The sequence below is a fragment of the Salvelinus namaycush genome, chromosome 4 (assembly GCF_016432855.1).
Source record: "Salvelinus namaycush isolate Seneca chromosome 4, SaNama_1.0, whole genome shotgun sequence".
Lineage (NCBI taxonomy): Eukaryota > Metazoa > Chordata > Actinopteri > Salmoniformes > Salmonidae > Salvelinus > Salvelinus namaycush.
This window is the reverse complement of record NC_052310.1, coordinates 40,226,138-40,249,091: the sequence shown is the minus strand read 5'-3', so window position 1 is coordinate 40,249,091 and position 22,954 is coordinate 40,226,138. Positions and strand designations below refer to the sequence as shown.

Below are 22,954 nucleotides of genomic sequence, written 5' to 3'. Positions count from 1 at the left end.
TGGATGATGTTAAAAATGTTTGTTGGTCTGATGTGATTAATGAGGAGCACTTGATACATTTTATTAAATTGCTTCTTCCAATTATTGATAAACATATACCTGTTAAGAAACTGACTGTTAAGGCTTCATGGATTAATGAGGAATTGGAAATCTGTATGGTTGAAAGAGATGGTGCAAAAGGCTAATAAATCTGGCTGCACATCTGACTTACTGCAAATTGAGAAATTATGTGACTAATCTTAACAAAAAGAAGAAGAAACTGTTTTATGAAGCCAAGATCAATGATATAAAGAATTATGGGAAAAAATATACTTTAAATGAAATTATGAGCAGAAAGACATTCAACTCCATCTTTCATCGAATCTGACGAATCTGTTGGCAATTATTTTAATGATTGCTCATTTTGCCAATTAAGTAAACTTAGACAGGAAATGGCAAAAACTAACAGAGCCATCGTACTTATACACCAAAAAAAATTATGAAAGAAAAGCATTGTAAGTTTCAATTTTCTAAGGTTGGGAGAGGTGAAAAAATTGTTATCGATCAATAATGACAAACCTCCTGCCATTGACAACTTAAATGGAAATCTACTGAGGATGGTAGCTGACTCTATAACCACTCCTATCTGAGCCTAGAGGAAAGTCTTTGTCCTCAGGCCTGGAGGGAAGCCAAAGTCATTCCGCTACCCAAGAGTGGTAAAGCAGCCTTTACTGGTTCTAGCAGCAATCCTATCAGCTTGCTTCCAGCTCTTAGCAAACTGTTGAAAAAAATTGTGTTTGACCAAATACAATGCGATTTCTCTAAACAAATTAACAACAGACTTTCAGCATGCTTATAGAGAAGGGCACTCAACATGTACTGCGCTGACTCAAATGACTGATGAAATTTGATAATAAGAAGATTGTGGGAGCTGTACTGTTAGATGGCAGTGCAGCCTTAGATATTATTGACCATAACCTGTTGTTGAGGAAACTTGTCTTTGGATTCAGAGCTATCTATCTAATATAACTTAGGGTTTTCTTTAATGGAAGCTTCTCTAATGTCAAACATGTAAAGTGTGGTGTACCAAAGGGCAGTTCACTAGACCCTCTACTCTTTCAAAACTTTTTTTTTTTTTACCAATGACCTTCCACTGGCGTTAAACAAAGCATATGTGTCCATGTATGCTGATGATTCAACCATATAATTTTGGACCATTCATCATCTTTACAAACTGTTTCAGTTCAGCAATATTCTTAGGATGTCTGGTGTGAACTGCTCTCTTGAGGTCATGCCACAGCATCTCAATCGGGTTGAGGTCAGGACTCTGACTGGGCCACACCAGAAGGCGTATTTTCTTCTGATGCCATTCTGTTGTTGATTTACTTCTGTTTTGGGTCGTTGTCCTGTTGCATCACCCAACTTCTGTTGAGCTTCAATTGGCGGACAGATAGCCTTACATTCTCCTGCAAAATATCTTGATAAACTTAGGAATTCATTTTTCCGTCTGATAGCAAGCTGTCCAGGCCCTGAGGCAGCAAAGCAGCCCAAAACCATGATGCTCCCTTCACCATACTTTACAGTTGGGATGAGGTTTTGATGTTGGTGTGCTGTGCCTTTTTTTTCTCCACACCTAGTGTTGTGTGTTCCTTCCAAACGACTCAACTTTAGTTTAATCTGTCCACAGAATATTTTGCCAGATGCGCTTTTGCTAACTTTAGACGTGCAGCAATGGTTTTTTTTTAACAGCAGTGGCTTATTCTGTGTGCCTTTCCTTTCCTTCGCTTTGCAGGCTGTATCCAGTGACCTAAAGTTTAAATGTAACAATGTTTCAAACACAAGTTATTTTCAAAGAGATTGCTTATTTTTTATTTTACCATCAAAGAGATGGCTAACAAAAGCAAGTGAGCTCCAATAAAAAAAAACAGATGATCATTTAAACTTAACTTCTTGTTAAAAGTTATTCTTGAAAAGGGAGAAGCTGACGAATAGCAACATCCTTTTCGATAAGACCTGTTGCAGCCACTGCAAACTAGCCTTCAACAATATATAGCTAGCTAGACTGTGGGAAAACGACTGCTTGCTCTTGCTCAGTGACCTGTTGTTCTTTGAGAAGGCAGAAGTTTTCATAAATGTTTTGTAAAAATGGTCCCACCCATTCCAAGTAAAAATGTGATTGGTTGATTCTACAGTCATTCCAAAATGTTGCCCTAATACAGTTGAATGGCAGATGCCTTCTATCTAGCTTCTGATGGCCTAACCAATGGCTGACTTAGCTAGCTAGGTTTATCTCCCCAGAGACCACCAAAGAAAAATCCTGATTGGATCTTTTTTCCTCATCAGCGTTAACCCTTTCCTTTCCAACAAAAACTGAATAGATTAAATCAGAATGCCATTGAAAAAAATAATGTAATTAGAATTATTATTAGAATAATAAAAAAAAAAACATTGGCCTTTCTCTGAAGGTGTAGAAGGCCTTCATTGTTCCCCACTGTGTTTTGGATGAGTAATAATTAGTATAGTGTATCTATTTTCCCTCAGCATGGATTCCCCCCCCCCCCCCCCCCCCACCATTCTGAATTTCTAAAGAATCCATATGTTCTTCTGAAATATGAACATAGAAATACTGGACATTTTGAACTCTTATGCTGGCGATTTGACAAAATTACAATCGTGGTCTTGAATTGGACTTGCATTTTTCTGGTCTTGGATCCTTGTCCCCCTCCCGGTCTCGGTCCCACCCCCCCTTCGGTCTTGACTCGGACTCGATTTGCTCTGGTCTTGGTCTTGAATTTGTCTCGCTTTAGGTGGTCTCAAACACAACACTGCAAAAAAAAAGAAGAATTTTGGGGGGGGGGTAAATACATCTGAATATATTGATAAAAGTCACCTTGTCCTAAAGAGATTTACACGGTTAACAAAATGTCATGCCAGGGAAAGCCTACACGAAACACAGCCCGTATTAAGTGTTTCTAAACTCCCTTATGGGAAAAATAAAAGGTGTAAAAACGATTGGAACCATTTCCCTGTTTGACTGCTAGTTTTTATGGGTTTTATGACTCATACAGGGGTACTCTATATATATTCATGAGATTGACTGCTAGTTTTTATGGGTTTTATGACTCATACAGGGGTACTCTATATATATTCATGAGTTTGACTGCTAGTTTTTATGGGTTTTATGACTCATACAGGGGTACTCTATATATATTCATGAGTTGGAGGGGTATGTTCAAGGGGTGTGGGCTATACAGGAAATACTGAATTAGGTCTTTTCTTCTGACCTGCAGCACCATCAAATTGACCCCAAACCGCCTTCAAAACGTGTCATGCCACTTTGAAAGACAGCAGGTTCACCCATGGAAAGGGAGTAACGTTGAAGAGCACTGCGGAGAATATATTCCATATGCTGCTTTAAAAAAAATATATATATATATATATATTTAGTTATTTTGCAGACTGTAGCGGTTGTAGAAACTGTAAAAGTCATATACCACTACAGCCCAATTTTTATGAATGAACACCAAGGCAGACCGTGTCCCTTGTAGTTAGACATTGCACGTTGGTGTGTTTTATGGGTGTCCTCCTGAAGTCACATCTGTACCATTGACGCCCAATCTGACGTCTGGATGTAGATCTATCACTAATAATTTGAGTTTGAGTGTGTCCGACTGCAAGCCTCAGTGGGCTCCAAAGACCCAGCACTGGCTGATGCAACCTGATATCAAACAGTAGGTAGCATGTTGCATCCTTGCTATACAAAGCTGTTTCACTTTGTAAATCCTTACTACCGCTAAACTGGTGTTAGTTGTGCAGGGAATACCGACCCCCTTGCTGTAGACTCTACCCTGAGTAAATAGATAAGATCACCCCTAGGGTCGGACACACACACACACACACACACACACACACACACACACACACACACACACACACACACACACACACACAGTCAAGTCCACCACGCTTGCTTAAATTAGAAATCTAGCAATGATCAACCACAGCTCTTTTCCAGGGGCTTCTGGAAGAGAAGTGTGTCAAGCAGTAAGACGAGTAAAGGACTGGCCTTGGCCAAATTACTGTATGAGACATTATGGGCCAGTTTGTGTGTGCATATTATATTAACTGGATCGTGATGGTTTGGAGTATTGTCATGAGGTCAGGGAGAGGTGCTTGTCTTTTCACACTGCTATAGGAAGTGGTGACGGTAATGAAATAAGACCAGTACACCTCAGGACACGACTCCAGGAGATATTAAACCTGTTTTAACCTGCAGCAAATGGATTCGAATGGTTTTAAGGGATCAGCCTAGGCCACTCCCCAGTACAAAATGTCATTGTTTTTGCTCTAGCTAGATACAATTTGGCATTTCCATGTATTTGTGACCTAAGTGCTCTATATTTTTATTTTCATGAGTTCGCTGTAGGAACACATTGCACACAAACTTTTTTTCCGTGGTTTTTCCGTGGTATAATCAGCTAATCAGAAGAAGGCACACTTCAGTCATTTCAAAACTTTCGCTTCCTTCTCTCTAGTCTCACCATACTTTTTAATTGACCACACTTGTATATCCTTTCGTTTCCCCCTCTCTGTCTCTTTTCTTCTCTCTCGCTCTCATATTTTCCTGTCTCTCACCCCGCCATTCTGTAGTTTGAGGGCTGCAATGAATCTCGGTGTGGTTTCAAAGAGCACGGTTCTGGTGTATCATTGGCTCGTGTGCTCACAACACCCATCTTCTGGTTGGTGAGCTCTGTGGAGTTTCCCAATTACACTGTCTTTTTTAGTCTTTTTTTCCCCCCATGGAAAACACCCCTCACATGCCAGGAATGTGTACGTTTGTCTCTGACAAATGACCTCTGTTATCGTTGCCAGCTGTGGGGCCGTATACCTCTGCTGCACTAAAGTCCCTGTGAAGCTGGGTTTTCAGAACAGGGGGGGGGGCTCTACCGTGTGTTTTTCAAATCACCACTTCTGCTGAGTCGTGTGTTATACATTTAAAAAAATCCTCATGTTGACTTGATGAAAAAGTTAAATGTGTTGTGCTTTTATCATATATCCTTGGAAGTTTTTGTGACAAATGTGCCCTGTTTGAAGAGAGAAAGTAAAATTCCACAGACGTACAGTATTTAACCCCTCCAAGGTCAATTCACACATCTTCTCGTCCTCTCCTCCATATTAAGAACCATATTAACATTAGAAATGTATCAAAGGGACGAAGTAATCATTATCAACATGCATTATATCATAGACCGTTTTCTTCGCAGGTGAATTGTCTGTTGTTGAAAAGGGAAAGGATCACATCACAGTTTCTTTGGAACACAAGAGATACTGAAAAGGGAAAGGATCACATCACAGTTTCTTTGGAACACAAGAGATACTGAAAAGGGAAAGGATCACATCACAGTTTCTTTGGAACACAAGAGATACTGAAAAGGGAAAGGATCACATCACAGTTTCTTTGGAACACAAGAGATACTGAAAAGGGAAAGGATCACATCACAGTTTCTTTGGAACACAAGAGATACTGACATGGCATTAAGTGAAAGCAGTTGCATGACTGACTAGCCAAAGATTCATGTGTTCATAGGCGCACCTCCACTCACACCTGTGTCTGATGCTGCTGAGGGAGAGCCTGGACAGTCTGGTCAGTGGAGGACCATGGAGCTCTGCTGGCAGGGGCGCCCAGGGAGGATGAGGGTAGGATCCATGGAATTGACGATCGGGATGGGGTTGACGTCTCATCGGAGCCCGGCGAGGTGCCCAGTACCAGCAAGCACGGTACCAGACTCCAAGGTCCTGAGACCCAAACCGGATCTCCCTTAGAGAGAGAACCGGGCTGCAAAGAGACAGCCCAGGCTGTCCTGGTCCCTTTTGGAGAGCTCACCTGCCCAGAATGAGCAAGCAGTTGGTAATGATGAGGACCTGTGTTCTGAGTCACTGAGGGAATATCTGGACAGCAGGGCTTGAGTCTGCCCCTGAGGGGTCTACCCCTGAGGGGTCTACCCCTGAGGGGTCTACCCAGGGCTTGAGTCTGCCCCTAGGTCTGACCTGCAGTCATACCAAGCCTCTGCTCCGTCTGTGTTTGTGGAGACTGAGTACCTCAGTGCATGGACAGTCAGCCAGGCCCTGCTCCTGAGAGTAAGGCTGTGGACACAGCCAGAGAACAGCCCTGTGAAAGCCGGACTTCCACAAACACCACCTAAACCCACACCATCCACTTCCACCAGCTCTCCAGAGCTGTACAGCCCAGCAAACCCCACTCAGTCCCCTGTAAAGACCTCACCTGGAGATGTGCTACTCATCACTGTGGAATGTTGTCCCATTCCCCTTCAATGGCTGTGTGAAGTTGGTGGAAACTGGAACGCGCTGTCGTACACGTTGATCCAGAGGATCCCAAACATGCTTAATGGGTGACATGTCTGGTGAGTATGCAGGCCATGGAAGAACTGTGACATTTTCAGCTTCCAGGAATTGTATACAGATCAGTGGAGGCTGCTGATCATAATAATGGCCGAAACGGAGCAAACAGAATGGCATCAAACACCTGACTTATTTGATACCATTCCACCGATTCAACCCCAGTCATTACCACGAGCCCGTTCTCCCCAATTTAGGTGCCATCAACCTCCTGTGATACAAATCTTTGCAACATGGGGCTGTGCATTATCATGCTGAAATATGAGGTGATGGCTGCAGATGAATGGCACGACAATAGGCCTCAGGATCTCGCAGATGAGCTTTCCTGAGAAGGTTTCTGACTGTTTTTTTTTTTCAGACATTTTTCGGGTGTGCAAACCCACAGTTTCATCAGGTGTCCGGGTGGCTGGTCTCAGACGATCCCGCAGCTGAAGAAGCTGGATGTGAAGGTCCTGGGCTGGCGTGGTTTCACGTGGTCTGCAGTTGTGAGGCCGGTTGGACGTACTGCCAGATTCTGTAAAACGACATTGCAGGTGGCTTATGATAAAGAAATGAACATTCAATTCTCTGGCAACAGCTCTGGTGAACATTCCTGCAGTCAGCATGCCAATTGCAAGCTCCCTTGAGACATCTATGGCATTGGGTTGTGTGACAAAACTGCACATTTTTTAGTGGTCTTTTGTCCCCCAGCACAAGGTGCACCTGTGTAATGCTCATGCTGTTTAATCAGCTTATTTATATACCACACCTGTCAGGTGGCTCAATTATCTTGGCAAAGGAGAAATGTTCACTAACAGGGATCTAAACAAAATTGTTCACAAAATTGGAGAGAAATAAGCTTTTTGTGCGTATTAAACATTTTCGGGATCTTTTATTTCAACTCATTAAACATGGGACTAACGGTTTACATTTTGCGTTTTTATATATATTTTTGTACAGTATTTATTCCAACCTGGGCACCTTTTAGGCCTTAGCCCAATCTGGTGACTAGATGGGGAATTGCAGCATGATTACTCAAGTGCCTTTAATTTAGCTTGTGGCATATTTATCACCCCTTTCTAGAAGTTCTAATATCACAGTTCTCTTTATTGATGGTGTAGATTCACTCACTCCCTATTGCTTTCTGCACTTGGCATAGTGTGATCATTCGAATAGCTTTCTGATAAGTGATGAATGAAACAATTAATGCGTTTCAGAGGGTGTGTCTTTACGTGACAGTATTTGTGAAAGCCCCTTGCACATGTTAATCTTTGACCGTTGAGTCACAAAAATCCCACATTACATCTAGAGTTGAATTAATGTTTCTGTGTTCTGCAGTCTCAGCGTGTGAATGGCCGGTCGCTGTGGTTACCTGCGCGAGAAGCATTCCCTGCTGGTGTCCATCCCTCCTCACGTCCCTCAGAATCCTAATGCCATCCCCCACGCCCATCTCGGGACTCTGAGGCCAGACACACTGGTGCAGACACTGCTCTAAGTCACACACACTGAGTTGGTCATAGGTCACGCCACAGACTAGGAGATCGCATAATGTTGACGCACACCACATAGCATGGTCACATGGACAGAGATTACCACAGCTGTCACTCAAACCGGTATATACACACACACGTCTGAATCTATCCCTTTTGTCTGATATGCATTTTGTTTGACTTTGATATGGAAGGTGGTTGTATGGACATCATTACATGAGACATCATTACAGCCATCACTACATGAGTGTGACAGCAGCAGTCTGTGTGTCTGGCTCTGTTTGTGTCTCCCAGTGTTGCAAGCCTTGGCAGAGGGCATGTCCAGGACAGGAGGAGTACTGAAGGCTGTGCTGACTGTAGAGCAGGGCGGATAGACAGCAGGGGGCAGTGGTGCTCTGGGGAGCTGCATTGACCTGGCTGCAATGCATCCGCATCAACAGGAACAAAAGCAAAGTCAGGACAAGTAAGAATGAGTAACAGGGATTTTTACGGTAACATTGTTAAACATTTAGCAAAGTGCTAGCAATCGTTCTACTTGTATGCATTACATAATCCAACTAGCTATTTAACTATTTAGATCATGCTGTATGCGTGAGCTGCCTCCCCCTGCTCCTGTGCAGATGCTGTGTGGGAGTTCAGGGTGCTGCTGGTGAGGGAGAGTATGAGGTCAGGCCTGCTGGAGCTGTACTCCACCCCCCTGGGGCTCCTGTGCCAAACATAGCAGCACCAGCCTGGAGATAGACCTTAACACTCTTGTCCCAGAAGTACACGGGTGAGCAGCTACAACAGGTTTTGTTTGCCAAACGGTGGGTTGGGGCCTACTCGTGTGACTCATGGCCGTTGCAATTCCTACATGAGTGGGCTGTGGCCAGAAACATTACTTTATTTGGATCGTCACAGGAAAACACAATGGGATCAAAATCAAATGTTACTTAGCAGATGCGAAATGCTTGTATGTTTTTGGTTGGGCAAGGCACAAAAATGTTTGCCTGACGACTCATCCTGAATTTAATTCTGACTTAATCAGTCGCTGCATACAGTGTATTTGGAAAATATTCAGACCCCTTTACTTTTTCCACATTTTATGTTGCAGTCTTATTCTAAAATGGATCAAATAAAATAAAAATCCTCATCAATTTACAGACAATACCCCATAATGACAAAACATAATACTTTTTTAGGGGGATGAAGATATTAAAAATAAAAAACAAATGTTTCTCAGGTGCATCCTGCTTCTATGAATCAACCTTGAGATGTTTCTACAACTTGATTGGAATCCACCTGTGGTAAATTGAATTGATTGGACATGATTTGGAAAGGTACACACCTGTCTATATAAGGTCCCACAGTGCATGTCAGAACAAAAACCAAGCCATGAGGTCGACGGAATTGTCCGTAGAGCTCCGAGACAGGAATGTGTCGAGGCACAGATCTGGGTAAGTGTACCAAAACATTTCTGCAGCATTGAAGGTCCCCAAGAACACAGTGGCCTCCATCATTCTTAATGGGAGACGTTTGGAACCACCAAGACTCTTCCTAGAGCTGGCCGCCCGGCCAAACTGCGCAATCGGTGGTCACTCTGACAGAGCTCTAGAGTTCCTCTGTGTAGATGGGAGAACCTTCCAGAAGGACAACCATCTCTGCAGCACTCCACCAATTAGGCTTTTATGGTAGAGTGGCCAGGCGGAAGCCACTTCTCAGTAAAAGGCACATGACAGCCCGCTTGGAGTTAACTCTCAGACCATGAGAAACAAGATTCTCTGGTCTGATGAAACCAAGATGGAACTCTTTGGCCTGAATGCCAAGCGTCACGTCTGGAGGAAACCTGGCACCATCCCTACGGTGAGGCATGGTGGTGGCAGCATCATGCTATGGGGATGTTTTTCAGTGACAAGGACTGGGAGAGCAGTCAGGATCGAGGGGAAAGCTTAATGGAGCAAAGTACAGAGATATCCTTGATGAAAACCTGCTCCAGTGCACTCCGCCCTAGTCTGAGGTCCTAAGGACCCTTAAGCACGCAGCCAAGAAAACGCAGGAGTGGCTTTGGGACAAGAACCCGGCCTTGAACCCGATCGAACATCTCTGGAGAGACCTGAAAATAGCCTGACAGAGCTTGGATGGGGAACTCCCCAAATAGAGGTGTGACAAGCTTGTAGCGTCATACCCAAGAAGACACAAGGCTGTAATCGCTGCCAAAGGTTGCGTCAACAAAGTACAGAGTAAAGGGTCTGAATAAATGTGATATTTCAGTTTTTTTAGCAAACATTTCAAAAAAAAAAACTAAAAACATTTTGCTTTGTCATTATAGGGTATTGTGTGTAGATAGATGAGGCGGAAAAACGAGTTAATTAATTTTAGAATACAGCTGTAACCTAACAAAATGTGGAAAAAGTCAAGGGGTCTGAATACTTGGTGCTGAATACCTGTCCTGCTGGACACTCCTCCTGACAAGCTGCACCAGCCTGTGGGTAAGAGGAGTTTTTTCCCAGTGCCTTTCAACCCATGCATCTTGTCTCTTTCTCATCTGCAGTTTGTGACACGGTCTCACCATCAGTATTCTTTCTTTCTCACAGCAACAGATTAGTGCAGGTATTGGTTGAGAGGCTCTACTCCTTACTTGTCATTCTCAGACACACCTTCCTCCTTACCATCTGATGAGAACATTGTCCCCACTGCCCAGGACTTCTTACTGCTGGATTTGTAAGTCATCTCTACTCACTTGATTCAACTCCAAATGTCATGTAATTTTACTAGACACTCTTATCCAGAGCAATTTACAGTAGTGAGTGTATACATTTTCATACTGGTCGTTACACGGAATTCTACATGGGATTGAAACCCACAACCCTGTCGTTGCAAACGCCATGCTCTACCAAGTGATCTACAAGGGCTGTGTTTGAACTACCCTACCAGACTGCTCGAGATTTGATATTTGGTTCTGATCGAGAACACATGAAGCAGTACAGAGACCTCAAAGATCTGTGACTGTGATGAATGTTCAGGCACAATCCCAGAAAGTACTAGTCTGATATGTAAAATGTACTTTATTTTTGTATGAATTGGTTGGAATATTAATAACTTTGCCTCATGTGAAATACAAAAGTTATTTTCAGTGGACAAATTTTGCAGTATAGTGCCGTAGCATTTTTGTTGTCATATCAACATTTATTACAGAAACATACAATACATACATACAATACATCAATACGCTCTTCCTTGCACCTCTTGATTGCAAGCCACGTCATTTTATAGCTTTTTAAATGAAGGCGGGAATTTTGTAGGCAAGTCACTTCCCTTCATGTATATAACCACTTAGTTGCTAATGCTATGTATTGGTTATTGAGAGGCTTTGACACCACCGTTCGGCCATATTGGCACTACCCAGTAGGAGCAGTCCTCTATAGGAATGAATGGAATTCTACAGTATTTCAATTAAATGTTTCAAAGACAAAATTACATGGATTTAAGTGTTTTGTTGTAATGGGGAAAGTAACCTTTTAGTAATCTAAAAAATTCTACTTTAAGGATAAAAAAAAAAATAATGTTTAGCTCACATAATGTAATTTAAAAGTATGCATTAAGGTGTTTGTAATGTAATAAATGTGGCAAAAACGAATGTAGACATCAATAATAGCGTTTCTATAGCTTCCAAAATATGTTTTAAAATGGTGGGGCTGCCAAGATGTAGTCACAGTGGCCTCAACACAGTGCCCCCTATTAGTCATCCAGTGTATATATACATGATTTGGTCACTTCCCACAACCAATCGGTAGCTCGAGTTTGACACGTGTGTCTGCGGAATTCCCCCAACACTCCGGGGCTTTCCAGCTGACTGATAGGCGGTATGCGATCAGGCGATCATAACAGTCTAACTAACCAGATAGATTGGATACAATCAACGGTTGACTCGATGGAGAAATACATGGAACAGAAATGCATGGAGCAAATCCCGGATTTCAGCTGACACTGAAGTGAACACTGTGTGCAGTGTGCTTTTGAGGTACGCGGTGACATTTCACAATCGGTTTGATCGACTACTACTACAGGAGGTGTGCTGTATTGTTCATTTGCGTAGAGGTGGAATCAAGTTCAAGGACTTCAAAGGTACGGAATTGCATAAACAGTTATTGTCTGTTGTGTCAAAATGCAGTTTGATGTGTGTTGTGGTGTATGTAGCCTATTGTAGTCTGTTCCCTGCTACAGGTTTATAATCATATAACGTTACATTAAAACCAGTCGAAAGTGATAGCTTATAACATGCAAGGGTAATGGGGCAATTCCGTGGTAACAGTGATGCGGAGACACTTTTTTTCACTTAAATGTATGTCAAATTAAAAACCAATGATTACAAAGTTAAACAAACAATACAACTTTATGCACAAGGACTACTTCTAACAATGTCCACTGAACATTTTACAAAAATACCTACACGAATAACAGTGCAGGGCAGATGCGAAGTTACGTAACAGAATGGCGGCACAAACCGTAATTCTGTTACCCAACTTTGCATCTGCACTGTTATTCAAGTAAATATATTTTAAAGTGAAAAATCAGGGAGCCCCAGTAACACTCTATTGTGGAATTTCCCAAATCCATGACAGTTGTCACTCTCTTAAACTCATTTGACAAGAAGCCTATCTTGCTGGAAAGTTGTGGCTATTGTATAAATTATGGCTAATGATACAACTTTAATGGCCTAATATAGACTTTGCTTCCAACTGCTTGTCTGTGATTTGCATTCTAATTTGTTCAGGATTGTTTCATGGGGAAAAGTGGGTTGTGGGTTTGTCCCCATCTCAGCAAGCAGCAGCCTGGAAATTTTGCTATTAGTCTGTACCATTTGGATATGAGCACACACACTTGCTGTGCAGTTAGCTACTAGTGGAGGTTGTAGTGGCAGACAGTGGGATGATGTTAAACCCACAGGAAATACCCAATGCACTAATAACAGCAGGTTCATTTTATTGCAGGGAGGTGACAGTGAGCCTGAAATATCATCATCTATGATCCACTGATGGGCATCATGTCTGGAGCACTGAGGTATGTACTGCTGCTGTGATTGTTGTGCTGCTTTTGTTGGTCTCTACAGTCTTTGACAGCTGATTGTTCTCTCCAGTTGATTGGGGTCATTTTTGAACAGACTGGGACTATGGGTCCAGTTCAAGGACCTGAGGTCTGTTTTTAAAGGAATCGACCGTAAATGGTTGTACATGTTTTGGTGTAAAATTTAAGTCACACACACAAATACAATTGACTGTTTGGCTAATTCTGCTGTACTCTAGCTTTGATAGCTGAGGTGGAGTAGGTCTAGCCCTTTCCAACGTATTTAGAGTTAAATGGTGGCTATGTTAAGCTTTCTGCTGCTGCGGTGGTGTTTGCCAACTTGTATCTAGTTGTCTTTGCCGTATTAATCTGGTCATGCATAGTTGCACATTCTTGAGTCTTCTGATATACCCACACGTCGTTCTCTTATGCCACTCGGAATGTAAGGGCTCGGTTCTGTTTAGTGTCGTCACGATACCTCTATTGCGATACTACAATACCAGATTTTCCTTGGCGAAAACACAAAGCAGATTTCACTCTATGGTCCTTTTTTAAAACCTACTTTTGCTAAATAAACAATTGACTCTGGGTGACAACCATAAGGCAGTTTTTAGGACTTTTTTAGGACAAAATTAGGACCGTTAGCCTCAAGAAATTAAGTCTGCTTCATGTTTTTGTTTCCTTCCTTTCTTATCGCAATACTGGTATTGTGACAACCACAGTTTCTGTTATAGATGACAGATGTCACTGCTGGCATTGATCAAACCTCAGATTTACTGTCAATTCATCATCATGACACTCTGACAGTTTGCATGACAATGTTACACATTTCATATATACCTACAACATGAACAAGGCCCAGTCAGTGGAAGCAACTGACAAAGAATGTAGAACCTGACGAGCACAGGAGATGCAGGTACATTATTCTAGAATAGGGCCCTTTGTTGGCAGGGATTTTCCCTATTGTTCAGAGTCGGAAGACTGTTTCAGGGAGTCATTTAGCAGATGCTCTTATCCAGAGCGACCCTCAGTTAACATCAGTTTAAGTCAGGACTTTTATCCAAGTAGCCTTATTCTACAGTACTTAAGTTCAGTAAGAATTTTTTGAAAACTTTTCTCTGTGCTTGCGAGTCAATTTAGAATGGTAGCTGCTGAAGGAAAAACCTTAAGAAAGCTAAAGAGGAGGGAAGGTTGGATGTTATCCGAAAGAAAGAGGGAAAGAGACAAATATAGAGGCTGAGGCCTTTTTCTAAAAAAAAAAACATCAAGCTTTTGTATCTGGTGTAGTGCATCAATCTGACATCCGTGGCAGCACTGAGCTGGTATTCTGGGGGCTTTCCTCTGTTTTTTTCCCCCTGCTCAACTTCCTTGAAGTGATGGTAGAGGGGAGGGGAAAGAAAAGAAAAGAACACTACAACACCCTTCCCTGTTCACGTACTGTAGAGTATGAGAAAGTGAAACCACAATGTTCGAGTCCAGTGTATGGGATTGAACGTTTATCTTTGTTTGGTTGTTGGTTCTTTTTTCTTTCTTTTTTTTCTTACATTTTTTGGTTTTGAGTCGTTGAGGGGGGGGGGGGGGAGAGGGAAATTACACTGAGTCAAGTGAGCATTGAGTAGTACTGAAGTAAACAGCTTCCTGTCTATGTGTTACGTCTCTACAGTACATAACTGACAGGTCGGGAGACTAGTTGTTCATGAACAGAAAGGAGGAAAAACTTTTGGCAAGCCAGTACATTTGGTCATTTTGTATTCCTCGCTTTTCAGAATGGATGAAGCTCAGTACAGCATGAAAATGTTTGAAAACGAGGTAAGACCTACAGTATATTGACATGTTTTTGCTGTGTTAGTGTCAAAAAATTGTTCTTCTATTACGTTAGCGTTAAAGAAAGTAATGAAGCGGTAATAACAACACGTGTGATCTCCCCAGCTGATGATGAATTTGTCCTATGAGTTCATGCCCCCTGTGGATGTCAAGATCGAGCCCTATGTACCGGAGACCGGTGGGTTTCTACTTTCTACCCTACGTACACATGGTAATACACATGGTAATACACATGGTAACAGCATACTCGAGTTGTAGTGATGTCATTTGATGTGGCTATGGTACTGTGCACTCAAGTGGAAGTGATATCACCACACATTTTTGATATGGCTTTCAGAACTGTGCACACATGTTGTGATGTCATACACATAAAAAAAATATATAAAAAAATACACTATGTAATGGATGTGTTGTCTGTGTATTTTTGTTCTGTGGGTTCTCTGCCCTGGTTTATTTGAAGGGCTTGGATGTGAACCTCTATGTAGCCACCCTCTTCCAGTGACAGTGACTCTGTGTGTTTCTTTGTCACAGCTCATGGACCCTACATTCAGATCATCGAGGAGCCCAAACAGGTGAGCTCAGAGTTGCTCTAAACAGGGGAATGATGTCGTCGTTTCTGTTCAAATAGGTGCATAAGACTGAACAGAAGTTCTTCCCTCTTTTCATTGTGAAACTATGACATTTACATAATCGGGTTGATTCACGCCAACAATTGTTCTATCGGTACGTTAGATCTAACTCAACTCTCCCAGAGGAGATTACCCTTTGAACTAGACTGGAATGTACAAATATAAATAACCCCTACTCCGGTCTTTAATGCCATTAGAATATGACGGTGTGTTGGAAAGTCCAGGATTTATAAAGTTACAGTAAGTTGCTGTCACTGCTGCTGGGGATTATCCCTTGACTTCCTTGTCCCCCTGTGTCTGCAGAGAGGCTTCAGATTCCGCTATGAGTGTGAGGGTCCGTCCCACGGCGGGCTCCCAGGGGCCTCAAGCGAGAGGAACAGGAGGACCTATCCAACTGTCAAGGTCAGCTACTGCACTGTAGTACACATGGTTGGGTACTTGGCTGTCTTTTTTAGCTTCACTGGCTTCGGGCCTGCTTTTCATCAGGCGTCTTGGTTCAAGGGAGTTGAGATGCCTTGCTTTCAGCCCAATAAGCTTTCGAAAGTGTATATGTGATATATTGACATGCTAGGATTATTTGAGACGCGTGTTATGAATTAAAAACAATTGTTTTCGTTTCATAGAGTATTGAGAGAAAGTCTATCATTACAGAGCATGGACATGCTTCTCTTTAAATATAGTCTAACTCCCCCTTTCTCTTCCCCCCCCCCAGGTGTCTAACTATGTGGGGATTGCCAGGGTGGAGGTGCAGCTGGTGACACACTCAGACCCCCCCCAGGTCCACGCTCACAGTCTGGTGGGGAGGCAGTGCTGCACGGAGAGTGGCATATGCAGTATGGATGTGGGCCCAAACGACCTCACAGCGCAGTGAGTACTGATGGGTTGTCTAGCATTGTCATATTGTGTTGAGACTGTAGTAGCAGTGGTAATAATAACAAGCTAGATGTGTACCACTTGGATTCATTTCACATAGTCTGTGAATGGACTATGTGTACAATAGCTGCAACATGACTGGCGAATGTCAACATCTCTCTAACTTCCCGTTTCTATCTCTCTCTCTCTGTAGGTTCAGTAACCTGGGCATCCTTCATGTCACTAAGAGAGGGGTGGGGGAAGTGTTGTGCAAGAGACTGAGAGATGAGAAGAGGAGGCAAGGGGGGCAGCACTATCATTTTACTGGTAAGAGCCTGAAACCCTATGTCACTGGGGTTTTTTTTAAATGAGGAAATCTAAGGAATCCGAACTTGAGATATACAATGTGCAACCAACATATTTGTGCAAATCTTAATGCATGACTTACACACACATAAATGTCTTTGTGAAAACTGCGACAAACACGCCCTCTCTCTGTCTACCTCACACAGATGCAGAGGAACAAGCCATAGGGAGAGTTGCCAAGGAGCTTGGGAAGGTCATGGACCTGAACATAGTGAGGTTGAAGTTCACGGCCTACCTCCAGGACAGTAACGGCGGGTTCTCTAGGGCCCTGAAGCCGGTGGTCTCCAACCCCATCTATGACAGCAGTGAGTACAGCCCCCTTCACCTCAGTGTTCTTCCATCTTGGTCCTGGGTGTGTGCAGGCTTTTGTTCCAGTCCAGCACTAATCCATATTATTCAACTAAGAACGTTCTATGTGAATACCCAATACCCACCCGGGGGTATTTTTATTTCAAGTTATCAGTAATTAACTTGATGTTTTCTCGACTCAGAGTCACCCAATGCCTCGAACCTGAAGATCTCCCGTATGGATAAGACCAGTGGGTCTGTGCTGGGAGGAGATGAGATCTTCCTACTGTGTGACAAAGTACAGAAAGGTGAAAGACCAACTCCTAGCTATATGGGGGCCGATTCACCCCGCACTGATTTTCACAATAGTTTGTGTGGGAAACAATTTACACAATTTCCTCTTATCATATTTTGGTGTACTTTCCAGATGACATTGAGATCCGCTTTTATGAAGAGGATGATGGGAGCTGGGAGGCCTTTGGTGATTTCTCTCCAACTGATGTTCACAAGCAGGTACGGAGTCAGACGTGTGTGTGTCGGGGACGATTTAAGTATTTGGAAACAGTTGACGTCGCAGCATGTGTCATCCTACTCATACCTCTCTCGTTGATGTCACTGCGCGTGCTCCCCGCCTGTGCAGTACGCCATTGTGTTTAAGACGCCGCCGTACCACAGCACCGAGATCGAGCGTCAAGTCACTGTATTCCTCCAGTTGAAAAGGAAGAAAGGTGGAGACTGCAGCGACCCCAAGCAGTTTACCTACGTTCCCCGAGTTCAAGGTGAGTTAGTCTGCTACTCACAATCCCTTCTGGAAGGGAGAAGGATGACGAAATGCAGAGCCAGAGACCCCGTTGGATTGAATCAAACCCTTTAAACTCTTTCTCTTCCCCTCTCCCTCTCTTTTCTCTCCTCTGTGTGTGTAACCTAGATAAAGAGGAGGTGCAGCGTAAAAAGCAGAAGCCCTTCTCCTATAATGACCAATGGAGAGGGGCTGGGGGTGCAGGGAGAGGGGCCGGAGGATTCGGAGGAGGAGGAGGAGGTGGTGGCGGTGAGGAACCTGGATGTACATACTTGAACTCCTGTCTCTGTCGGCCCTTCGTCTCATTGCTATTAGATGAAACGCTGGCCCCATCCGTTAAACCTTGTGACGGCTATGTCATCAGCACTTAATCGTTTCTTTCCTATCCACAGGCTTCCAGTTTAACCAGCAGATGAATGGATCGGGGTGGATGGAGGGTGGATTCTCTGGTTTTGGGGGCGGTGGAGCCCAGATGTCAGGCGCCACTGCCCAGGCTGAGGGGACCCAGCAGCAGCAGGCAGGAGGGATGGCCGGACAGACGCCAGGACAGACAGCCTCACCACTACAACAGCAGCTCTTCCAGATTGGTAAGCCACATTTAGAGCAGTGCTGGGGCAGGGGGAAACTACAGCTAGCTAGCTGTTGGCGAAATAGTCATTTAGAGTTGTGTTGTGCTAATGAGACGGTCCTGTTTTCAGCTGCCACTCTCCAGAGCAGGGCCACTCGGATGAGCAAGCAGACAGCTGGGGCTCTCCTACAGTACTGCACCACTGGGGACGTCCGTGTCCTTCTGGCAATGCAGAGACACCTATGTGGGGTCCAGGATAAAAACGGAGACACGTGAGTCTAACTCTGCCTTCACAGTAAACCTTTTGTTTTTAAAGCTTTGAGTTGAATGTCTGCCTCCATTACAGAGTTTGCTGTGCCTCACTCGTGTGTTTGGTCTCCCCACAGTCCTTTGCACCTGGCCATCATTCACCAGCAGTCAGCTGTGACCCAGCAGCTGGTTCAGACACTCCTCACCATCCAGCAACACAATGTCCTCAACAAGCTCAACCACCTCGGCCAGGTACTCATCCTTCTTCCACTCACACCTGGACAAGACCGCTAGCTGTTCAGTGTCGACCTGATAATTCCCAACGTGCCCTTGTCTTCCCTCCTGACTGTGTCCGCCATATATCTCTCTCTCTGAAGACTCCTCTCCATCTAGCGGTGATCACCAGGCAGGTTAAGGTGGTGGATGTTCTCCTCCGGGCCGGCGCAGACCCCACCCTGCTGGACCGGGACGGCCGGACCGCCCTGCACCTGGCAGCGCTGGCCGGAGACGACGTCACACTCCGGATCCTGCTGGGGCACCTAGGAGAACGCTACCTCCACCTGGTCAACATGGCCGACTATCATGGTGATTTTGGGATGGTGGAAAGAAGGGGTTTATTCCGCTTATGAGACTTTCACATGATAAATGGCCAGTCTGATTTTTAACCCTATGTGAATTACCAATCAAGCAATGGTGTGTAAGGCAATTTATGGTTGCTGCTTAGTCTCAGTAGTAATAAACTCAGCTGTCGTATTTCTGTTCATTTAAGGCCGGGATTCAATCCCGGCCGTAATTGAGCCGACATGTGCAGGAACAATGCCTTTTTAAAAGACGCATTGTCTACAAGCGAGGTTGGATTGAATCCCGGCCTTAAGTTAGAAAAACTACAGCTGAGCACTATGTGCTTATTGCTGTAGTACATTGTCTTAATCTCTCTCATTCCCTCTCTCTCAGGTCTCCATCCTCTCCACCTGGCTGTTCGTAAGGGAGGAGAGCGCTGTCTGCGTCTGCTGGTGGAAGGCGGGGCTAAGATCAACGCCCCGGAGCAGAAGAGTGGATGCTCCGCCCTCCACCTGGCTGTTAGAGAGAACTTCTTCAAAGTGGCCTGCACTCTCATCACAGAGGTACCCGTCTTGACACACACACCTTATATATAAACTGTGCTACCCATACTATTCTTACTCCGACTCTTATCTAACCTGGCACGTCCCCTCCTGTCCTACAGCTGAAAGCAGATGTAAACATGTGTACGTTTGGAGGGAACACTCCTCTCCATCTGGCCGCCAGTCGCAGCTCCCCCCCCCTCTGCTCCATGCTCATTGCTGCAGGTGAGATGCATGCATACCCGCTGCTAACCATCCAATCCATGTCATGTTATCTCAGTCCGTTAGAAAAGGGGCTACAGTGAAGTCAAGATTCAAGTGCGTGAGCAGTAATTTGTGGATCGCCGGGGTATTTAATTTTTTTTGTTTTGGAAAAGCGTCTGCTAAGTGAACAGAACGCTGACGACTTTCCCCTCTCCTCAGGAGCCGACAAGAATCTGGAGAACGACGAGCCGCTCTTCTTCAGCTCCTCCTCGTCAGATGAGGAGCAGGAGGATGGACCAGTAAGAGATTTCAGAGAGTCGGCGATCCAACAGCTACCGAACACACCACCACTTTCAGAGGGAGAACAAGTCAACCCTCGTAAGAGATCAGCAACAGGACATACGCCCTTTGACCTGGCTAAATGTCATAAGGTGAGATTGATTTAGTCTTATCAACCCTACGTTTGTCGGAAAAAGTGATTTCAAAACAGTACTTGTTGTGGTGTGGATAGAGAGACTGAGCATTTTTGCCATTGCGCTTACATAAAGCTTCCCTTGCTACAGGTGAGAAACCTTCTAGACACCAGACAGAGTCCCAAGCCCAGTCAACAATCAAGTAAAACGGAAGGTAAGAACTTTCATGTCACCATTTTGACTCTGAACATTTACCTGTGGTCTATCTAGTAATCTAACTGCTGTTCCCATTCTCCTCAGCAGAAAGAGGGCAGCTAGACAGTGAGACGCTAAGTAAGCTGTGTGAGCTCCTCAGTCTGAACAATGTGCCCTGGAGACAGCTGGCAGAGAAACTCAACATGCTCTCACTGGCACACCTATATCAGGAGAGTCCCTTGCCCTGTCACAACTTGCTGGAGAATTACCAGGTGAGCAAAGGGGGCTTTTTAGGCACGTTTGCTCATGCGCACGTGTGTCTGCGTGCATGCACGTGTCAGTCTAGTTCGGGGTAAGTATGCATTAATTAAGGGCTTAATTCAGTCCATATCGCACTTGAAAGTTAAAGGTAATTTCTGATTGAGCCGACATGCGCGGCGTTTACCGTGAATGCAGTTTCCGAACACTGCATTTACGTTTAAATCGCGCTGTAGCGCTGAACTTCAGTGATATGGATTGAATCGAGCCCCGACTGTGCTTGATGAGTATTTGACTAATAGTGTCCAAGTGGGCTAGCTGACAGTATCTCTCTATGTGTGTAGTTGGGTGGCGGTCCAGTGGAAGGGCTGGTGGAAGCTCTACAGTCTCTGGGTCTGACTGAAGGAGTGAGACTACTGAGACAGGCTGAGCTGAGAGAGGACAAACAAAACACAGGTACTGAACTCATCCTACATTGCTGAACCACTAATATAGTCATAAACATTATCTCTCTACCATACACTTGACATTGCAAATACATACTGTATAACCAAAATCTCTGCTAATCAGATCAGACGGTGGACAGTGGCTTTGCTAGTCAGCCAATGGAGGAGGAGATGGAGGAGCCAGCCTTGGCCAACCAGTGAGCAGCAGGAAGGGTGAGGGGTAAGACCCTTGTGTGAGGGAGGTTTCACCCCAACGTTTCATCATGGAGATATGACTAACTCTGTTCAGCACACACATTGTGAATCTGATGTCATACCCAAGCCTCTACTGATGAATGCAGAATTCTCTCTGCCATGACTGACAGTCAACCAGTTTGAATTTTCCTAAAGAGCTGAAGGGAAGAAAGTCTCAATGTACAATTTTAAGTGGCGTCATATCTTGTTCCGTTATTTCTGATGGTAAGTGACTGAAAGGCAATTTTCTTTTATGGTCCATTTGTGCCTTCCAAAAAGTCCCGGTATAAATGAAAATTCCTAAATGTGCAACATCAAATTGATCAATGGAATTATCAATTTAAACACATATTTATTGGCTGACAATATCTTACTAATACTGTGTATTCATTTGGTTTAACTTTCAACCAAATATAATTATACAGCCTTATTTCAAATGTGGAAGGTTTGCTATGTAACGTTTTGAAAACTTGTCTGTTGAATTAAATGAATTGTTTTCTGACAAAACGGATCTTTTCAAAATGTTTATTTTTGTCCTTTGCCCCAAACATACAAACCATTTAGTATATTTCAGAGAGCAAAATCTTAATGTGTTATTGACAATATGTACAGCTAATGGGAAATTAAATAAGTTGCATTCAGATGCAGCGTCTATGGGGTCCAGTAAAAACCTCTACATGAAGCAGTATACTATATATTTTTTGTTGACAATGACAAGTACTCAAGACCAAGTTGACTGATAAGCAGAAAAGAAATAGGGCCTACTGTTGAAGTAGAATATCTAAGCCAAGGTGTGACACACAACCCCTGTTTTTATATCACAGAAGCCCTACTCTGGCTTGTAATTCTGTCTATCCATGGTCTCTCACCATACCACCTCACATATTTACACTGGGGGAAAGAGACACACCCAAAAGTGATTGTGACATTCTGCATGACTGCACATATCATGGTCCCTGTAGAATTACACAGACAGCCAACATTGCTAAATGTGGCCAACTGAGCTTGAACCGTGTCCTCTGAGCAACAAGACTGTTAGCCCGCTGAGCTAAAGCCTAGATAATAGTTTGAGGCAAGGGCACTCATCAGTTACACTAACACATTTCTGCAATTTTATTCAAACAGCCATATGTGCGGATGCCTAACTCAACAACATAATCATCTCTTTCTGATTGCAGTGGGGGTCCTCACGCACGGAATCATGTTTCACATCACCGTGGTCAAATTTTAACATTGGGGGGGAAGCGGTGATCACTGTGGGTCTATGATGACACCCAGATAACTATCACGCACTCCTGTTACTCATACAGTACAACCTGTGGCCATTGTTTCCCATTGGAACAGCAAGCTCTGGTGACATCACTGCACTGGTTCACAGACCACACTGCCAGCCTGAGAAGAAAATGGCTATGCCTCGGCGTGACATTCTATATACACAGTGAGCTCAAAGTATTGGGACAGAGAGAATTTGTTGTTTCGGTTCTCGACTCAAGCACTTTGGATTTGAAATGATACAATGACTGAGGTTAAAGTGCAGTCAGTCCGCTTTAATTTGAGGGTATTTTCATCCATATCGGGTGAACCATTTAGAAATTACAGCACTTTTTGTACATAGTCC

At 43.9% G+C, this 22,954-nt stretch overlaps 1 protein-coding gene across 8 annotated transcripts; it reads left to right on the top strand.

The window, feature by feature from the left end:
• Nucleotides 1-7,765: 7,765 nt before the first annotated feature.
• Nucleotides 7,766-21,845, top strand: LOC120046525 (nuclear factor NF-kappa-B p100 subunit-like). 8 transcript variants are annotated; one of them, XM_038991833.1, is made up of 27 exons: nucleotides 7,766-7,988; nucleotides 8,160-8,328; nucleotides 8,486-8,637; nucleotides 10,439-10,565; nucleotides 12,836-12,905; nucleotides 14,675-14,717; nucleotides 14,838-14,943; nucleotides 15,264-15,304; nucleotides 15,665-15,763; nucleotides 16,074-16,228; nucleotides 16,428-16,540; nucleotides 16,726-16,884; nucleotides 17,071-17,175; nucleotides 17,295-17,380; nucleotides 17,508-17,646; nucleotides 17,796-17,930; nucleotides 18,059-18,253; nucleotides 18,365-18,506; nucleotides 18,621-18,735; nucleotides 18,861-19,068; nucleotides 19,438-19,607; nucleotides 19,709-19,811; nucleotides 20,010-20,221; nucleotides 20,354-20,417; nucleotides 20,504-20,670; nucleotides 21,001-21,112; nucleotides 21,227-21,845. In XM_038991833.1, the coding sequence occupies exons 5-27, from the start codon at nucleotides 12,880-12,882 to the stop codon at nucleotides 21,301-21,303; spliced, it is 2,772 nt and encodes a 923-aa protein (XP_038847761.1). In that variant the 5' UTR covers nucleotides 7,766-7,988; nucleotides 8,160-8,328; nucleotides 8,486-8,637; nucleotides 10,439-10,565; nucleotides 12,836-12,879; the 3' UTR covers nucleotides 21,304-21,845. The 8 variants fall into 8 exon arrangements, with proteins under 8 accessions (XP_038847761.1, XP_038847762.1, XP_038847763.1 ...); XM_038991834.1 differs by lacking the exons at nucleotides 7,766-7,988; nucleotides 8,160-8,328; nucleotides 8,486-8,637 and having other exon boundaries at nucleotides 10,262-10,565; XM_038991835.1 differs by lacking the exons at nucleotides 7,766-7,988; nucleotides 8,160-8,328; nucleotides 8,486-8,637; nucleotides 10,439-10,565 and adding an exon at nucleotides 11,694-11,969 and having other exon boundaries at nucleotides 20,507-20,670.
• The last annotated feature ends 1,109 nt before the right edge of the window (nucleotides 21,846-22,954 follow it).